Source organism: Dipodomys ordii, unplaced genomic scaffold (assembly GCF_000151885.1).
Source record: "Dipodomys ordii isolate 6190 unplaced genomic scaffold, Dord_2.0 Scaffold118, whole genome shotgun sequence".
NCBI classification, from domain to species: Eukaryota; Metazoa; Chordata; class Mammalia; order Rodentia; family Heteromyidae; genus Dipodomys; species Dipodomys ordii.
Window position 1 is genome coordinate 141211 of NW_012267334.1, and position 16962 is coordinate 158172.

Below are 16962 nucleotides of genomic sequence, written 5' to 3' on the forward strand. Positions count from 1 at the left end.
CACGCGCTCCAGTACCCTCAGGACCCTGCGCACCAACGGCCCTGGGCTGCCGAGGGGCCCTGGAGGCCACCGGGCAGGTCCCAGCGTCCAGGACAGGGGAAGAGTGGTCACCCTGGAGAGGTAGGAGACGGCTTCCTGGACACTTGAGCAGCCGGCCAGACAGACCAGGGCGGAGGGAGGAAGGGTACAGACCCCGTGGAGGGGGGCCCAGGAGGCTCCCTGGGAGGGGGCCCTTGTTTTAGCACTAGAGCAGACATGACCCAGGAGAGGCCGGACAAGTGCCCAGAGGTGCCTACTTCTGCAGAGCTGTTTCCCTGTGGCATCTCCAGGAAAGAAAGCTACTAGCCAGAAGCAGGCCCAGGAAGAGGCAGGTGTGGACACACAGAGCCACGTGAGCATCTGGCCCTCTAGGAGCAAAGACAGCTTCAGCCACTCCCAGAGGTGGTCTGGCCCTGACTGGAAAGCTTGCTGCTGGGTTCAGTGAGCAGGAGCCCAGAAGTCATGTCTCCCTGGGCCACCAGTACTTTCCTCCCCATGGCTCTGTGGGACCGGTAGCACAATGAGACATGGCCCTTGGGAATCCAGTACCCAGAGTGGCCAGCGGTCTACCTCAGACTGCACTGAAAGGCTACAGAAAGCTTGGGTCTCCCCTATAGCCTCGCTAGTTCAGACATCTCCTGTCCCCCCTCCCAACAGCTCAGAGTACCCCTTGCATTCTGGGCTCTTTGCTGAGTGAGACCACCAAAAGGCTCCAAGACCCATATCATGTGCAGCTAGACCCTTGTCTCCAGTCTCTGGAAAATCTTGTCCTTCAGGACAACTTTGGAGTAGCATCAGCACTCTGGGCTCCATCCATGCCTCCTGAATCCAGCCCTTATAACCACCTCTAAGACATCTCACAGCAGATGCTGCTGGGTCTACAAAGAAGACGCAACTTGTTTAGGGTCTGCAATAAGTCACTAATGGAATCAGGATCACAGGCATGCAGGGAAGAAGAGAAGAAGTGCCTGAAAAAGACACCAACCTTGACCAGACCCATCTGCCCTAAAGCACGTGGCCAGAAGCATCTGTAGAGGCCCAGGCCAACCACCTATAAGGACAAGGTCAACCCAGTTCTTTCAAGTAGCCTGTCCAAGACAGGTGGACAGCAAATCCTGTTTGGGTCCAGTGGACATCACCTTGCAAGTCTGAAGGCAAAAGAGCACAGTGCCTGCACCTCACTTGGGAGGTCAGGAAGGATTGATAGGGTGACCCAGGAGCATTTGCTGCTTCACAACCTCAGTCACCACCTATCACCTGAAGCAACAAAACTGTGCCTCAAGTGTACACTCCCCAGGGTACCCTCCAACAGACCACAGGGTCATGCCACTTCTGTCTGGACCCATCTTTCAACAACACTGAGTGCAATGGAAGAAAGCCACCAGGCACAGGAGCCCTGGGAGGGCTGGTAGCTGGTCAATCTCTGGCCTCGCATCCAGAAGCCTCTGAAAAGGGAGGTGGTTCATTCAGACGAAGCCATTGCCTGGGGCCAGCATTATAGCTTTCTGTTGGGAAAGTGGGCAGTACAGACAATGGATGTGTGTGTAGTGGTGGCTGGAAGTTCAGGCCCTGAGACACCAGCCAGAATGGGTCTGTACTGCAGACTCTGGCAGAGCTTTGCCCCAGATGAGGCTCTCTGCCCCAGGACCCACCTTGAGTACAGAAGAGGCCAGCTTGCCATGGGGCTCAGAGCCCCATGGAGGTAGCAGGGTCTTCTCCTGACTATCACACAGACCAGCTGTGCCAGGGCTGCCTGCCCACTGACATCAGTCACTGTGACTTCTCCCCCATGCCCATAGCTCTGAGTCTGAGTCTGTCTGCTACTCTGGGCCTTGATATCATCAGATATCATGTCTATCATCAGCTATCATGTGTATATCTACCCATAACCCAGCAGGGACCACTGCACTCCATGGTTCGATGTGAACACATGCAACTGCTTCTCCTCCCTGTGGGAATCTCAGGCATCCTCTTCTTGCCCCGGTCTTGTGTCTTGCTCTCTCTGGCACACAAACCCCACTGATCTGTGCCCAGCATTACCAGCACAGGCTTCTTACTCCACCCCTGTCCTCTGAGCAATTCAAGAGCTGAGAATGATAGACAAGCTACTCTGACCTACATCACAGGGCCTTGTAATTCTACTCAATGTCCTTAAAGAGGCACGTACAGGAGCCGCCCCCATGATGTCCAGGCCCCAGTGTATAGGTGCAAACCTAGCCATGTGAGACAGAACATCTCACCCATGTGACTCAAGCCCTATGGACAACTACAGGGCTCAGAAAATCTCAAAGGTCTGTGGTCATGCTGTGAGTTCTCTGCATGGAGCCAGCCAGCCAACTATGGCTGCTAACAGTGTAGAAGCAGCGCTGATGTGCACCAACCCACACTGGCATCCATGCCTCATCTCTACCACGTGGGTGAGGTGGTCAGGACCCAACATGCGTTCTCACCATGTAAGCTAGCAGCAGCAGCCAGTGCTGGCGGGAAGACTGAGCTAGCTCTGTGCTCCTGCTGAGGAGGTGCATGAGGCAGGCAAGGACAACAGAAAGGGACATCTAGCTATGCCACCAGAGGGCTCCACTGCACTTGACCGCCTCAGTGACCATTCCTTGAGGGCCAAGGCCCATCCTCCAGGGAAGATTCCTGGGGACAAGCCACCCCAAAGCACATCTCCAGAAGGAGGTGCTCAGGGGAGACCATGACCCTCCTGGCTTATGTACCACAAGTTCTAGCAGCTCTGCTCATGCTAGGAAAACCATGGACATGTTCCTCTCAAGTAAGAGAGGCTAGGAAGAACCCCTGAATGTCCCCTGAGAACTCTCTCTGCCTTCCCCATCCACAAGGCCCTGGCTGCACAGGAACCACAGGAGGCCTGAGCCCAGAGCACCCTGCCCACCCAGAGAAGCAGATGCATCTGACACACGAATGACTTCACATAACAGAGCAGGCAAGTGGACAGAGACCAGGATAGGGAGGCGGAATGCTGAGCTCAGAAAGAGCTGGGCCTGTGAGCAGGCTTTGGTGTGCCCACCATCCCCAGCCCAGGCCAGAGAGGCCTGGGGCCACCCATGAAGCGAATGACTCAGGTGGGAGAGCAGTTAGGAGTGGAGGGGAGGTGTGTGCATATAGCCATTATGGAGCCACGGATGGAAATCATAGCAGAGTGACTCACGGTGAGTTTACGCTGGAGACAGATGAGCTGCGAGATACAGTACCTCGAGTTTGCTTTACAAAACTGCACATGCAAGAAACAAAACATAAATAAGAGTGAGAAAACCAGAGGGGGACTTCTAAGAGACATTAGTGACACTCAGACACCATGTCAGTGTGGGCATAGGCTGCAGTGCACCTCTGTCAGATCGGCACTGGCCAAGACTCTGGGGCAAAAGATAAGGTAAGAACCAGTTCCTTATGCATAGAAAAGTGAGTGAATCCAACTCCACACTGGCTGGAAGATGAGACAATTCTCTCAGGTGCCATCCATAGTCTCAGCTCAGGTCACACTGCTTAGAGAGGGAGCAGAATTGGGAAGACCCTAAGCTAGACTTTCTGCAATTCCAACAGCTCCCCCCACCCCACCCCCAGTCCCTGGGCAGGCTGGACTTTGGTCCCTGGCCTCGGAATGCACACAGCAAGTACAGGAAACAACAGTGCCCTTACCTACCGTGCTGGCTAGTGTCCCGCCACCTACCCCACCTGTCTTCCTGTGAGCACCTGACCCCAGCTCCCAGGCTCAAGTCCCACTACTTCTGGCACATCCTTCAAGAGCAAATCTGGTTCCACCTTCCCTCTGGGTGAACCTCAGACATTCCCAAGTGACTGCACAGCAACCTTTTCCAGCACAACAAAGAAAAGCCAAAACTCTTTACAGCCATTTTCTTTTCATATTGGTTTCACGAGGAGAGCCAAGTGGTTTCCAGTGCCCTCTTCACAAAGCTGAGGGGGTCTCTGCACAACTGTAAAGAGTTCAGAGCAGCTCAGAGTCCCATAAGCCCCACTATACACAGATATGTGTGAGAATGTGGGTGATGTCAGATGAGTGTGTGTTAACATGTGATGTGTTATATATGGCTGTGAGTGTATTTAAAAGAATTTCTGAGAGATTGTGTGTGACTGAGACTGAGTGTAAGAGTATGTGAATATGTGAGATCACAGGTGAGCACACAACTGTGTGACTGTGAGATTGTGTCTGGTGGTGAATAGTGAGGTTATATATGAATGTATGGGTGTGACTGTATGTGGTATGTAAATGTGACTGTGAGATTGTGTCTGTGATGGCGAGTAGTGAGGTTATATATGAATGTATGGGTGTGACTGTCTGTGGTATGTAGATGTGACTGTGAGATTGTGTCTGTGATGGTGAGTAGTGAGGTTATATATGAATGTATGTGTGTGACTTTATGTGGATGTGTGGATGTATATAAGGATGCATGAAAAGCTGTGTGCAAGATTGTGAATACATGTGAATGTATGGGTATGTGTGAGAGACTGAGTGTAAAACTGTAACTCTGGAAAGGAATGTGAGATTGTGAGTGTGAGAATGAGTGAGTATGGATTAAGGATATAAGGTTGGAAGTGAGCGTAAGATTGTGTGAGACTGCAAGCGTAAGAGTGTGTTTACGTAAGATTTGACTGAGAGCTGGATGCTGATGGCTTATGCCTCTAATCCTAGTTCCTCAGGAGGCTGAGATCTGAGGATCGCAGTTCAAAGCCAGTCCAGGCAGGAAAGTCCATGAAACTCTTATTTCCAATAAACTACTCAGAAAAATGCCAAAAGTGGTGCTGTGGCTCAAGTGGTAGAGTGCTCATCTTGAGCATAAATAGGTTCAGGGTCAGCACCCCAGCCCTGACTTCAAGCCCCAGGACCAGCAAAAGAAAAGAAAAGATTTAAGTAAGAATGAGACTGGCCGAGTGTCAGTGGCTCACACCTGTAATCCTAGCTACTCAGAAGACTGAGAACTGAGGATCCCAGTTCAAAGCCAGCCCAGGCAGGAAAGTCTGTGAGACTCTTATCTCCAATAAAACACTAGAAAACTGAAGTGGCGCTGTGACTCAAGTGGTAGAGTGCTAGCCTTGAGCTGAAGAGTGCAGGGACAGCGTCTAGGCCCAGAGTTCAAGCCTCACGACCAACAAAAAAACAAAAATAAAAACAAAAAAACAATGAGACTATGGCTGTGTGAGATAGTATTAGATTGTCTATGATTTTGTGCTGGCATTCAAAAGCCAGAGTAAGGACAAGAATGCCACAACAGACAGAAGTAGGAAGATGGCACTGGGCTTAGTGTTTCCACTCCCAAACCCTGAAGGAACGGCTGGGGTGGGTAGCACACAGCTATCCACTGCAGAGTGCCAACACTGTTATGCTGTCCAGAGCACCAAGGGCCTCGAACATCATGGACAACGAGGGTCTGCTCAGCATTTGAGGTCCTGCACTACATCCTGGGAGAGCTTGCACGGTGCCATGGTGGCACAGCTATGGGGACCAGGGCCAGGGCTCTAGGGTGGAAGGCAGTGTTCTCCTCAGCCCATAACACAGGCCACAGAAATGAACATCTAGACAGCTGTCAGCCCTCAAAGGTCTCAGCACAACCACAACAAGCAGACGGAGCAGTGGCCTGACATCACACAAGCGTCACCCCATGTGGGGCTCCTCCCTTCCTCCTAGGAGGGCGGCTCCGTGGGCAAACCACACCAATACCAAGTATATTACATAGAACAGAGACCCACAGCTGCACCCCACGGGCAGAGCCTGCATGGCCCTCACCGATCAGAGAGGGCACTGGCACTAGTCATGTGAGGGCAAAGGCTAACCCAGGCCACTGCCCTTCCTGAGTATAACAACTATGACAGTGGCTCTAGAGTGGACCTGTATGCAGTAGAACATCTATAGGAGAAAACAAGCACGTTCCCCACCTAGAAACCACCCTAGTGCTCAGGTTAGCATCCAGTGCCAAGTACCACTGTGCCCAAGGCTCCTCCACCTGCAACAAGGTCTCCACACAGGACCGCAGTGGTACAGGACCACGGCAGTGGGGTTGTAGTGCCTGGACCTCATTTTTCAGTGGTCTGACAGTCTCTTGGGCTGTGCCAAAGAACCTAACATCCTCTTGTCTGAGGCCTCAGCTCAAATGGAGTGGATACACTCCTGCACATCCTCAGGAGTGGCAGCCCTGGAGGCAACAAAGGCCAAGGGAAAAAGCTCGTCTCCTGGATCAGCAGAAAAGCCAAGTGCTAAAGAGAGAAACTACAGATCCATGTGAGGCAGAACAAGCCAAATGCTCACCTACAACCTTCTCTGCAAGAGACTAACACAAGTTTTCAGAGCTTATGTGAGGAACAGGAGAGGGGCATCTGCCAGGTCACAGCAACCTCAGGACCAAGCTACTGAAGTATATTGACCAACTGCCAGACAATGGAACAACAGGATTGAGTGCTGAGCCTCCAGCAGAGGCTGAGGCTGCCACATCCCTGGCCTGCCTGGCTCCCTCCCCAGGGCTGCAATCACTGACAGCTGATTCTTCCCAGGCCAGCGCTTTCTGCTTGGTTTAGATCCTCTGCAAATGCCATCTCTCTGGATATCTCCAGGCAGAAACAAGGCCACTACATACACCCCCCCACACACACTTATGTGCCATGCACACAACCCATCAACTCATGCATGCCTCACACACTCATCCATGTGCCAAGGCACACACTTAGCAGAGACAGTATATGCCAGCCTTGTGAACCTCTGGCTGGGCCTGGCACCATCAGCTGCAGAGCCTAGCCTGTAGCAGCAGCTTGGGTAAAACATATGTTAGCACAGGCATGAGGCTGCAAAGCTGGCAGCCCAAGGTACACTTCTGCTCTCACAGTGCCCACTGACCAAGCCTTGTACTAAACTGTTCTTCCTCTTCAGAGCTAACATCTCTTAATGTCCTTTACCATACACACAAGCTTCAACACTGTGCCCGAGGCCCAGCTGGATGGGAGGGCTGCCCTAAACCTACCCTTCCTTTCTCATCACTTGAAAAGATGTTTCTGGAAGAAATATGAAGTTTTCTGGGTGGCTAAGGTGCCATCCAGAAGATGTTTTGGTTCACAGGACGTGGTTTTGAAGCTGTATATAAAACCAGTGTGCTGACTGCTCACAAATGACTCCTGGGTTTCACCTGGAGAGGGGCTCTGGAGCTGTCCTGTGACCATCCGGGGACCAGTACGATGACCCAGCCAATCTCATCCAATATGGAGCTGCACTTGGCATCCCCTGCCCACACACAGGTGGGAGAAAGCTACAGATCCTGTCTGGATGAACCTTTCTCTCCAGCTCCTCTTGACACAGTTCCAGAGGAAGTCTATTTCATCAAAAGCCCTGGCCAAGACAAAGGTGCTGAGGAGGCCTCTGGAGGGCCCTGGTGTAGCCAGCCAGAGACCCTGCTGCTGCCCATGCCACCCTCAGGCTCTGCCCCAGGGCCTTACGCAGCAATGGAAATGTTGGCAGCAGACATGGGACTGACTTCAGCCACTTCTTTGGCCTTCTGTAGAGCAAGCTTCTGATTGGCAGCTTCTTCCATCTCTTCTTCATCCTGTTTGAAACAGAAGTATCTGTCACCACAGCGTGCTGCAGTCACTCTTAGCTCTTCTTCCTAAAGCCTCTGCCTCTCCTGCCCTTGCACTGTGGGGCAGGGAAGCCAATCCCTGGGGGACATGGCCAACTGGGGCCCACCGCACAAGGTCTCTGGCTCCCTTCAGTGACTTGACTTCCATGTCTGTGACACAAAGGTGACAGTCCCCAAGTGTCATGTTTCAGTACTCTCAAACATGTGCCTGTGTCTGTATACTGATTGTATTCCTGAGAGCCAGCCCAATGCAAACTGGATGCGTGGACATTTCTGCCTCTTTATATTATGTACTTCACATTTACTCAAAAGCAAATCTGTATCTCCTCCCACCCCTCAGCTCTCTTGGAGTACTTTGTGCAGGAGGGGACCGTTGCACCCTATCGCTGTACTGACCCAGGAGGACCCAGATATGCCACCAGGCATTTCCCAGTGGGATCATATGCTGCCTTCAAGCTCTTCTGCAGGACCCCACCAGAGGGCAACCACCCACCCATGCCCAGCAGCAGCTGTGAAGTTCCACATGGCTGTCTGCCAACAGGATGAGATATGTGTGTGTATAAACACACACACACACACAATTCATGTGCATATGTGTAGACACCTATCCAGGAAGAGGAACAGATATAAAGACAGACCCAAGCAGCCCCAGGTCACTAAGCAAAACTAGCAAGCTGTGCTCTGGGGCTCGGGATCCATCGCTTCATGAAGTACACAGCCACAGAAGGAAACAAAGACACACGCGACAGAGACAGCAGCAGGACAGCACTCGGGCGGTTTAGTGCTGAAGTGCAGAGGACGCGCACAGTGTAGCGCAGCACATCACTGCCAGGTGGCAGCACTCTCCACGCTAGAGCCAGGGCTCAGTCACAGCGCAAGCCTGGGGGGGTGCCATGGCAGTGCAGCATCCCAGGGCTCAGATGAGAGTGGCCGGTGGGGAGCTGTGTCCCCTGGAGGGAAACCACAGAGGGAGATGTGTATAACTGAACCACCCACTGCGCTCAGGAGTGAAAGATAAATACTAAATGGTCCCTGCCACGTTCTGCGAGAAGTCGCTGTCCTGCTGTGGCGCGGGTGTGTGGAGGCGGGGACACAGGCTGCTCCTCAGGCTCCAGCAAGCCTTGCACCTGAGCACAGCACAGCACAGCATCCCTTCCCACTGTCCTTTCAGAGTCGCACAACTCCAGGGCTCACCTGTGTGGGGACCCTGCATGCATCACGTGCCTACGGTGACCGGCGTACCATGGAGCCCCTTGCCCCTGTTGCTGGGGGAGCTCTACCTAGTCTGTGCTCTCTCTAGTAGTGCCAGCACGTGCTGCTTCCCACACCCCACCCTGCTGTCCAGCCAAAACCTCCCTGGGAGCCTCATCCACATGTGGGTCTGCAGACGTGGCCACATCTTGTGGGCTTCTGCAGATACAACCCCCCTATATCCTGAGCCCAGATTAACCTCTGCTTGCTCAGGACTTTGAGGAGACTGCCCTGGACAGTGTTCATATGGATCATAAGCCAGGAGCTGGCCTTCTCTACGACCCTGCAACTTCATTTAGCATGACCTGGACTGTCCCCTCATCCTTCCTGGTACCCAGGTTTAAGTGATATTCTTACCTACCTTGGTTAACTCCTGAGCGTTAGCTAGGTTGTCCACAGCGATGGCCAGAAAGACATTTAGCAGGGTGTCTGGTCGGTTCCAGCTAAGGAAAGGGTCCTTGACCGTAACTGTTCCACACTGTCATACAAAGCTGCCCATGGGAGACAGAGGCCCCATCTCCCTAGATTAGTTTTCACTCTCCTTCCCTTCCTAGGCACCACTGTAGGCCCAGATATACCCCGGCCACTCAGGGGCATGGTGGTCTCTGTCCTCAACAGTCCCTCAGTCTAATCAATCAATTCTGTCGCAGCCCAACCTCGCCTAATGAACATGTAGACCCTTGGGTCAATTTGTTGCCTCCTAAAGAGGGCACTGATCTCCACCCCAATCTCTCCCATGCTATGGCCAGCACAAGAAGCCTTGAAACAAACATCTTTTGCTTTCATAGGCCCCAGATGAGATCCACCACCTTTTAGAGCTGGTGAACAGAGCCTAACAAAACTGGAGACAAACACACAAAATCCAGCCATCACCCAGGCCGCAGCTCCAAGGCTAGGCTCAAAGACACCTCCGTATCTTTCCTGCTCCTTTCCTTTCACTTCTTGTCCTGAGCACCCCTTCCTCACGGTGTCCTGAACACGTCCTGAGGTGTGAGCAGGGTATGCAAAGTGGTCTCAGTGTCCCCGGGGAACACATCCTGAGGTGTAAGCAGAGTATGCACAGTGGTCTCAGTGTCCCCTGTGAACAGGTGTGAGCAGGACATACACAGTGGTCTCAGTGTCCGGTCCTGCACCCTCTCCTGATCCCAGTGATCTCTGCACTGCTTTAGAAAGGGGGAAGCCAGCCAGGCACAGGTGGCTCACACCTGTAATCCTAACTGCTCAGGAAGCTGAGATCTGAGGATTGGTGGTTGAAAGCCAGCCAGGGCAGGAAAGTCAGTGAGACTATATCTCTAATTGACCCCCAGAAACCAGAAGTGGAGTTGTGACCTAAAGTTGTAGAATGCTAACCTTGTACAAACAGCTCAGAGACTGGGCCCAGGCTCCTATTAAAAATATAAAAGAAGCCACAACCACAAAAAGTCAGACTGTTGGCCCTCATAAAGGTCAGGCCCCACGATTCTCCCTTCTAAGCTCTACTTGGCTCCAATCATCTTTCCATGACAACTCCCCTGGGGTCCTGCCTATAGGCTTCGAGGCCTACCCAGGCCTCTCAGACCCACCCTCCAGAGCCCTGTAGATATGCCTGCTTCTGCCACCGGCTCTGAAGCAGAGCCCCTGCCATCCTCTGCAAGAGCTTTGTTCTGCAGCTCTTTCAGAGCTTTATTTTCAGCAGGGGAGAAATTTTTTTCAGTACTCAGTGCTGAAACTTACTCAGTTCAGTCTAATTTAAATGAAAACCTGCCAGGCGCCATTGGCTTATACCTGTAATCCTAGCTATTCAGGACGCTGAGGTCTGCAGATTGTGGTTCAAAGCCAGCCCAGGCAGAAAAGTTTATGAGATTCTTACATCAAATTAACCAGAAAAAAAAAAGCACTGGAGGTGGCTCAAGTGGTAAAGTGCTAGTCTTAAGAAAAACACTCAAGGACAGTGCCCAGGCCCCAAGTTCAAGACCCAGGATTGGTGTACACACACATACACACACACACACACACACACACACACACACACGGAAAACCTGCTGCCCTGTGTAAGCCCCCACATTTCTGCAAGGTCCCCAAGACTTCTCAGATCCTAGAACCAATTTGGCCCGTCCAACTCTACCTCTAGATACACCCACAAACAGCACTGCCAGACCTGGTGCCCAAAATACCTCAAGGACATCTGGGACAAGGTACAACTGACATTATCTTCCTAGAGGAGGCTGTGAAAAAGCATGGCATACACTCAGATCCAAAAAGGATACAGTTTCCAAACAGCGTCAGAACAATGAAGTAAAAGGAGGAGAACATGCCTTTGCTGACTCCACCTTGCGACTCGATCCCATGATACATCACCGCATTCCAGTCCTCTCCAGTCAGGATCTGTGGGAGGAGAGAACAGAACAGGGCATAGCTGCATCATGCCCGAAGGCACCACACACATTCACTGGGATGTACCAGGACACATCCACATTAGCACACACACACACACACACACACACACACACACACCTCATGACTATAACCTGAGTCAGGTTATAAATGACAAACATGTTCTAGGTTTTCAGCAAAACCAAAAAAGGAGTTCTAAAAGGAGAACTGAGAACTGGCCAGAAAGATGGTGGGCACAGGCATCTGAACCTGGCTGTGGCAGAGCATCTCCAAGGACTGAGCTGATTGTAACAGTTTCGACACTGAGGAAACCAAGAGTCAGAAAAGGGAACCAGCAGCTCCAGACCACAGCAGAGAAGTTGGACCTTCCAATACCCAGCTTCCTGCCACCTTAGCCAAGTAAGTCCACCCTCACAGCTAGGTCAAATCCAGTCCTCATCCATCAGTAAAGCTGTATCTCCTGACTGTTTAAGTACAAGAGGATAAAATAACACTCATCATGTCCACTATCTAAAATGGAACCTGCTAACATTTTCACCAACTGCCACAGCCAAACCCTACAAGCAAGCCCAATGATGGACCCAAGTTTTTATTGGTTATACAATCCATCTGGGTTTTTTGGCTGCTATTTCTTTTGTTGTTGTTGTTGTTGGGGAGGGGGGTGGTTTGGGGATTTTTTTTAATGATAGGATTAGGACTTGAACTCAGGGCCTCATGTTCTCACATGGCTTTTTTGCTCGAAGCTGGTACTCTACCACTTGAGCCAAATCTCCATTTCTGGCTTTCTACTAGTTAATTGGAGATAAGTCTCAAAGATTTTCCTACCCAGTCTGGCTTTGTTAACTGTGATCTTCAAATATCAGCCTCCTGAGTCACTAAAATTACAGGTGTGAAGTACTGTGCTCAGCTCCACTAAACATGTACAAACAGAATTTAGCATGTGTGCTAGGCATGCACAGGAAGGCATCAGAACACACATCATTCCTCGCCTTGTTTTCACTCAGTACCATAGCTTCAGTTTATTTTGTTAATACATGATAACATCTTCAGTTCCCAGTCTGATAAGGTATGAGCTCTCTCCCTACCCTTTCTTTCTGTCCTTGGTGCACGTTTCTGTTGGCACATCTTCTTTCCTACTGGCCTGTGAGATCTCCTTGCACACTCGGCACTATTGAAAATACCTCCCTTTATTATTGGCATTGTAAAGAAGCCTAATGCAGTCAAGTGCATCATTCTCTTCCTTTATAGTTTCTGCCTTCCCATACTTCAACAAATTCAATTCTACCCCAATGTCATAAAGTTATTTTCCTTGAAGAGCTTTCAAGTACAATTTCTTTCACACCTAGGTTTCTAAGCCAGAGAAGTTCTGTGTGTTATTTATGGGGATTTATGGGTTTCCATAGAGAAACCCGTTTTTCCCAGATGTGCATTTTTGAGTCCTTCACCCTTCCTTCATTGGTTATAATGTTGTCCTTCTCATATAACCAACTGCTCTCTGTGTCTGAGCATTTCTGGTCACTTTAGTCTGTGTTTTGACACTTGTCTTTATATATACCACACTATCATTATGACTGCAGCCTACTTAGAAATAGTGATACTTGGTAGAGCAAACACTTTCTTTCTGAGTTGTCTTGGCTGTTCTTGCACATGAACTTCTACACCTTCAATGCTAGATAAACCCTATCTATAAGCATCAGAAGAAGGAAGAAAGGAAGAAAATTCTGACTATTCATTCAACTTCTCTAAAGGCTATAAAACATCCATTTTTCTTCTTAAGCTAATTTAAAAATTATGTTTTCCTATAAAAATGCAAGCTTCATCTAAGTTTTCAAATTGATGCCATAAAACATAGGTATCTGACTAAAAAAAAACTAAAGAAAAAAACTTGTTCTAAGATTTCCTATAGGTTAGAATATATAACTTGTTATTTTTAGCTTTTATTCTTAAAATTGCATTTAAGATTATAAACTGCAGGGCACCAGTGGCTCACACCTGTCATCCTAGCTACTGGGGATGCTGAGATCTGAGGATCACAGTTCAAAGCTAGCCAGGGCAGGAAAGTCCATGAGACTTTTTTTTTTTTTGGTTGGTTGTGGGGCTTGAACTCTGGGCTTGAGTGCTGTCCCTGCGCTCTTCAGCTCAAGACATATGCTCTACCGCTTGAGCCACAGCACCACTTCTGGTTTTCTAATGGTTTATTGGAGATAAAAGTCTCACAGACTTTCCTGCCTGGGCTGGCTTTGAACCACGATCCTCAGATCTCAGCCTCCTGAGTAGCTAGGATTACAGGCATGAGCTACTGGCACCCAGCTATGTGTGACTTTTATCTCCAATTAACCAGTCAAAAACTGGAAGTGGCACTTGACTCAAAGTGGTAGAGCACTAGCCTTGAGCAAAAAAGGTCAAGGACAAAGCCCACACCCTGAGTACGAGCCCCATGACTGACAAAAAAATAAAAATAAAAAAATATATAAACGTAACTTTAAGTATTACCTCAACTCTATCCCAAAAGCTTTGATACTACCTTTCAGGTAGTACCAAATTTCTGTTGTGATTTCCTGTATACCATAATTCTTCCACTTACAATGGGAAGAATAGGGGTTTTCTTAATTGTCAATTTAATTAAATAGGCCAAGAATGTCTCTAAAGGAGAACAATTATTCACTATTTGGAAGAATTTCCTGCATGATATAACAAACATTAAATGTTCTGTACACCCCCAGGTAATGAATATTCTATTCACTACTTTCTGAATGTGACTTCTATATCAATTGGTTCATGTTCACTGTGTTCATGAACTCTTTTATACCCTTTCTAATATTGTGTTATCTTTACAATTGTGATTATTCTCTCCTGATTATTCTGTTTGGGTTGATATTAATATTACTATATCAGCTTTCTTTTGGTCACTGTTTAGTTTATAAAAACAAGTAGGGATCTCTCCCTTTATACTCTCTGAAGTAGTCTATGTAAAATTGGAATAACTTTTTATTAATTTTTATTGTTATTATAAAGGTGAGGTACAGAGGGGTTACAGTTTCATAAGTCAAGTAAAGAGTACATTTCTTTTTTGGGGGGGGGGTCCGGTCGTGGGGCCTGAACTCTGGGCCTGGGTGCTGTCCCTCAGCTCTTCAGCTCAAGGCTAGCGTTTTACCACTTGAGCCACAGCGCCACTTCCAGCTTTTTTCTTTTTGCTTATGTGATGCTGAGGAATCGAACCCAGGGCCTCAGGCATCCAAGACAAGCACTCTAACACTGAGCCGCCTTCCCAGCCCCCATGAATACATTTCTTTTAGGATAATATTACCCCTTCCCTCATTCTCTCCCAGTTTTTCCCTCCCTGGAATAACTTTTTAAACACTTAGAAGAGGCCAAGCATGGTGGCTCATGCCTGAAGTCTCAGCTACATAGAAAGTAAAAGGTGGTTGAGGCCAGTATAAGCAAAAGTTAGTGAGACCTTACCTTGACAAACAAGATGGACACTGATGACACCTGCCTGCAATCCAAGCTATACAGGGGCAGAGTGGGAGGACAGCCTTCCAAGGCCAACCTCAGGCAAAAAATGCAAGACCTATGGGCTGGGGATGTGATTCAATAAGTAAAACACTAGCTGGGCAAGCAAGCAGAACAAGTTCAGGTGCTCAGTTCAAACTCCAGTGTTGCCAAGAAATAAGTAATAGAGAATTTACTTATAAACTGTCTGCACTTGAGTTTTATTATGTGGGGTTTTTGTTTTTGATTTTGTTTCAATCCTCAGCCTCTAAAGTAGCCCAGGTCTCTATTTCTTCTCCAGTCAATGTAGATTTTCTTCTCAATCATCATTTTCCTATGCAAGAGGACTAGCAGCACCTTCAGCAGTCAGTCCACTCCAAGGCCTGACCAACATCGGCACTGGTCCGGCACCAGCTGCCTTTCCAGTCTCCTCCCTCTCTCCTCACCCTCAATTCAAGGGCTCAGTGCCTTCCCCAGAGCTCAGAGCAGCAGATCTGTGTGTGCATGCCTCTGAGGCCACGGAATGTGGACAACCAGCCTCTTTTCAGGTCGTGCCCCAGTGCCCAAGCCTCTTCTGTCACCTACTATGTGAGTCTGTTCCATTTCCGGTTGCCAGAGACTCTGCTCGGCACGCTGAGCTACTGTTATCCTGTTGCTGTGTTCAGAGTGGAGGGTATAGAAAGTCTAGTCAGACTTTACCCTAACTGTGACCTCCTCACAATGCTCAAGCCCTTCCTGGTAACACATACAGAAAACAGTCTAATGAGTGGCCCATCAACTCCCTCTACAACCACTGGTCCACTTACCGGGCCTTCCAACCTGGCCCAATCCTTAGACCCCACCTTTCATCACCATGCACATGTCAGGGCCCAGAACATGTTCCTCCCAATTTCCCTTCCCGGGCCCTGCAGGCCACAGAAAGAAGTACCCTCCCCGTCACAAAGACCTGCTCAGACCCGCTCCTCAGCCAGGTAAAACACTCTCTGCCAGGTCTTGGGATGGAACGTGTCCATATGTCTCCAGAGGTCCTATCGCCCACTAAGGGCTTGAATTCTGCAAGCCACCAACCTGATGAGCAACAGAGCTTTCTCTGCACCAATGGGAAAAAGGGGGAATGTAGTAGGCTGACTGGAGTCTGAGGCAGGAAAAAAAAAGGCAGATGCTCCAAAGGTTGAGGCCAAGAGAAACAAGTGATAAGCCCAGACCATGTAGATAGGAAGAGCAGAGCCTGCCTGCAGAGACAGAGCTGATCTCTACCAGGGAGGGGGACGGGGAAGGCAAGGGGAAGCGGACAGAGGGAGACGGGGAAGGCAAGGGGAAGCGGACAGTCACTAGAGCATGAGTGCAAATCGTTGGGGCTGAACTATTCTCCTGGCCATTCATCCAGTTCAGTTTGGACTTCTGGCTGAACAAGTCCCTCCCTTTGAGAGAAGAGAGCACAAAGGCCCTTCCTACCCCTTGACCCTCAGCCTCAGACAAAGTGTCCAAGAGAGTTTCATGAAGCAGAAATGCAAAGCATTACCTGATCGGTCGGGCTAGCCCTGGCAGCACAGCCCTGTAAAAGCACAAAGTGCCCAGCCAAGATCCCCAAAAGGAAACTGTCCAAGAAAAGGCAGCTCCCTATGAAGCCATCGTGGGCATGTATTTCAAAAGAGAAAAAGGGCACACAGGGGCCTGGGATACTACTGAGGGAAACTTAGGGAGAGCTTTGTGGTTTTGCTGTCAGTGGATAAAAGAGAAGTGATAGATTGGTGGCCTAGATAGAACCTAGTGGCTGACAGACAGACACTTGTGTCTCTGGTGAGCTTGCTCTGAACTTGCCCTATGCGAACGTCAGAGCACGGCCTTCCCCTGACACCTAGCCAGCCCAGGACCTGTCTAGGTTTGTGCTCCATTCTGTATAGTTCTGTGTGAATGCTTGGCGTCTGCCTGTGCTGAGGGCTAAGGAGTTGTCAGGGAGGTCTTCTCCAAAGTTGGGCAGAGAACAGGAAGGCTCACCTGGAAGACAGTGAGGATGGCAGCTGGAAAGGTGTCAAAGTTGGTTGTTGGAGTCTCATCTTGGAAGTTGAACCTAAGAAAAACAGTAAGTCTTGGGAAGAGGCAGCCCCACTGGAAGGAACCAGCCCCCACCCCCCCAATACACCCATTCCAGCCCCCACCCCCAATAAGCCCATTCCAGCCCCCACCCACCCCAATATGCCCATTCCAG

At 49.7% G+C, this 16962-nt stretch overlaps 1 protein-coding gene across 1 annotated transcript in view; it reads right to left on the reverse strand.

Annotated features, from left to right (window-relative positions):
* Cacna1b (calcium channel, voltage-dependent, N type, alpha 1B subunit) overlaps window positions 1-16962 on the reverse strand; it is a 181386-nt gene that overhangs the window by 93537 nt on the left and 70887 nt on the right. The window contains exons 15-19 of the mRNA XM_013029324.1: window positions 16752-16824; window positions 11135-11252; window positions 9250-9317; window positions 7498-7604; window positions 3212-3274 (exon numbers count right to left, since the gene is read on the reverse strand). Of these exons, the coding sequence (XP_012884778.1) occupies window positions 3212-3274; window positions 7498-7604; window positions 9250-9317; window positions 11135-11252; window positions 16752-16824 (429 nt within the window). The remainder of the gene's footprint in view (window positions 1-3211; window positions 3275-7497; window positions 7605-9249; window positions 9318-11134; window positions 11253-16751; window positions 16825-16962) is intronic.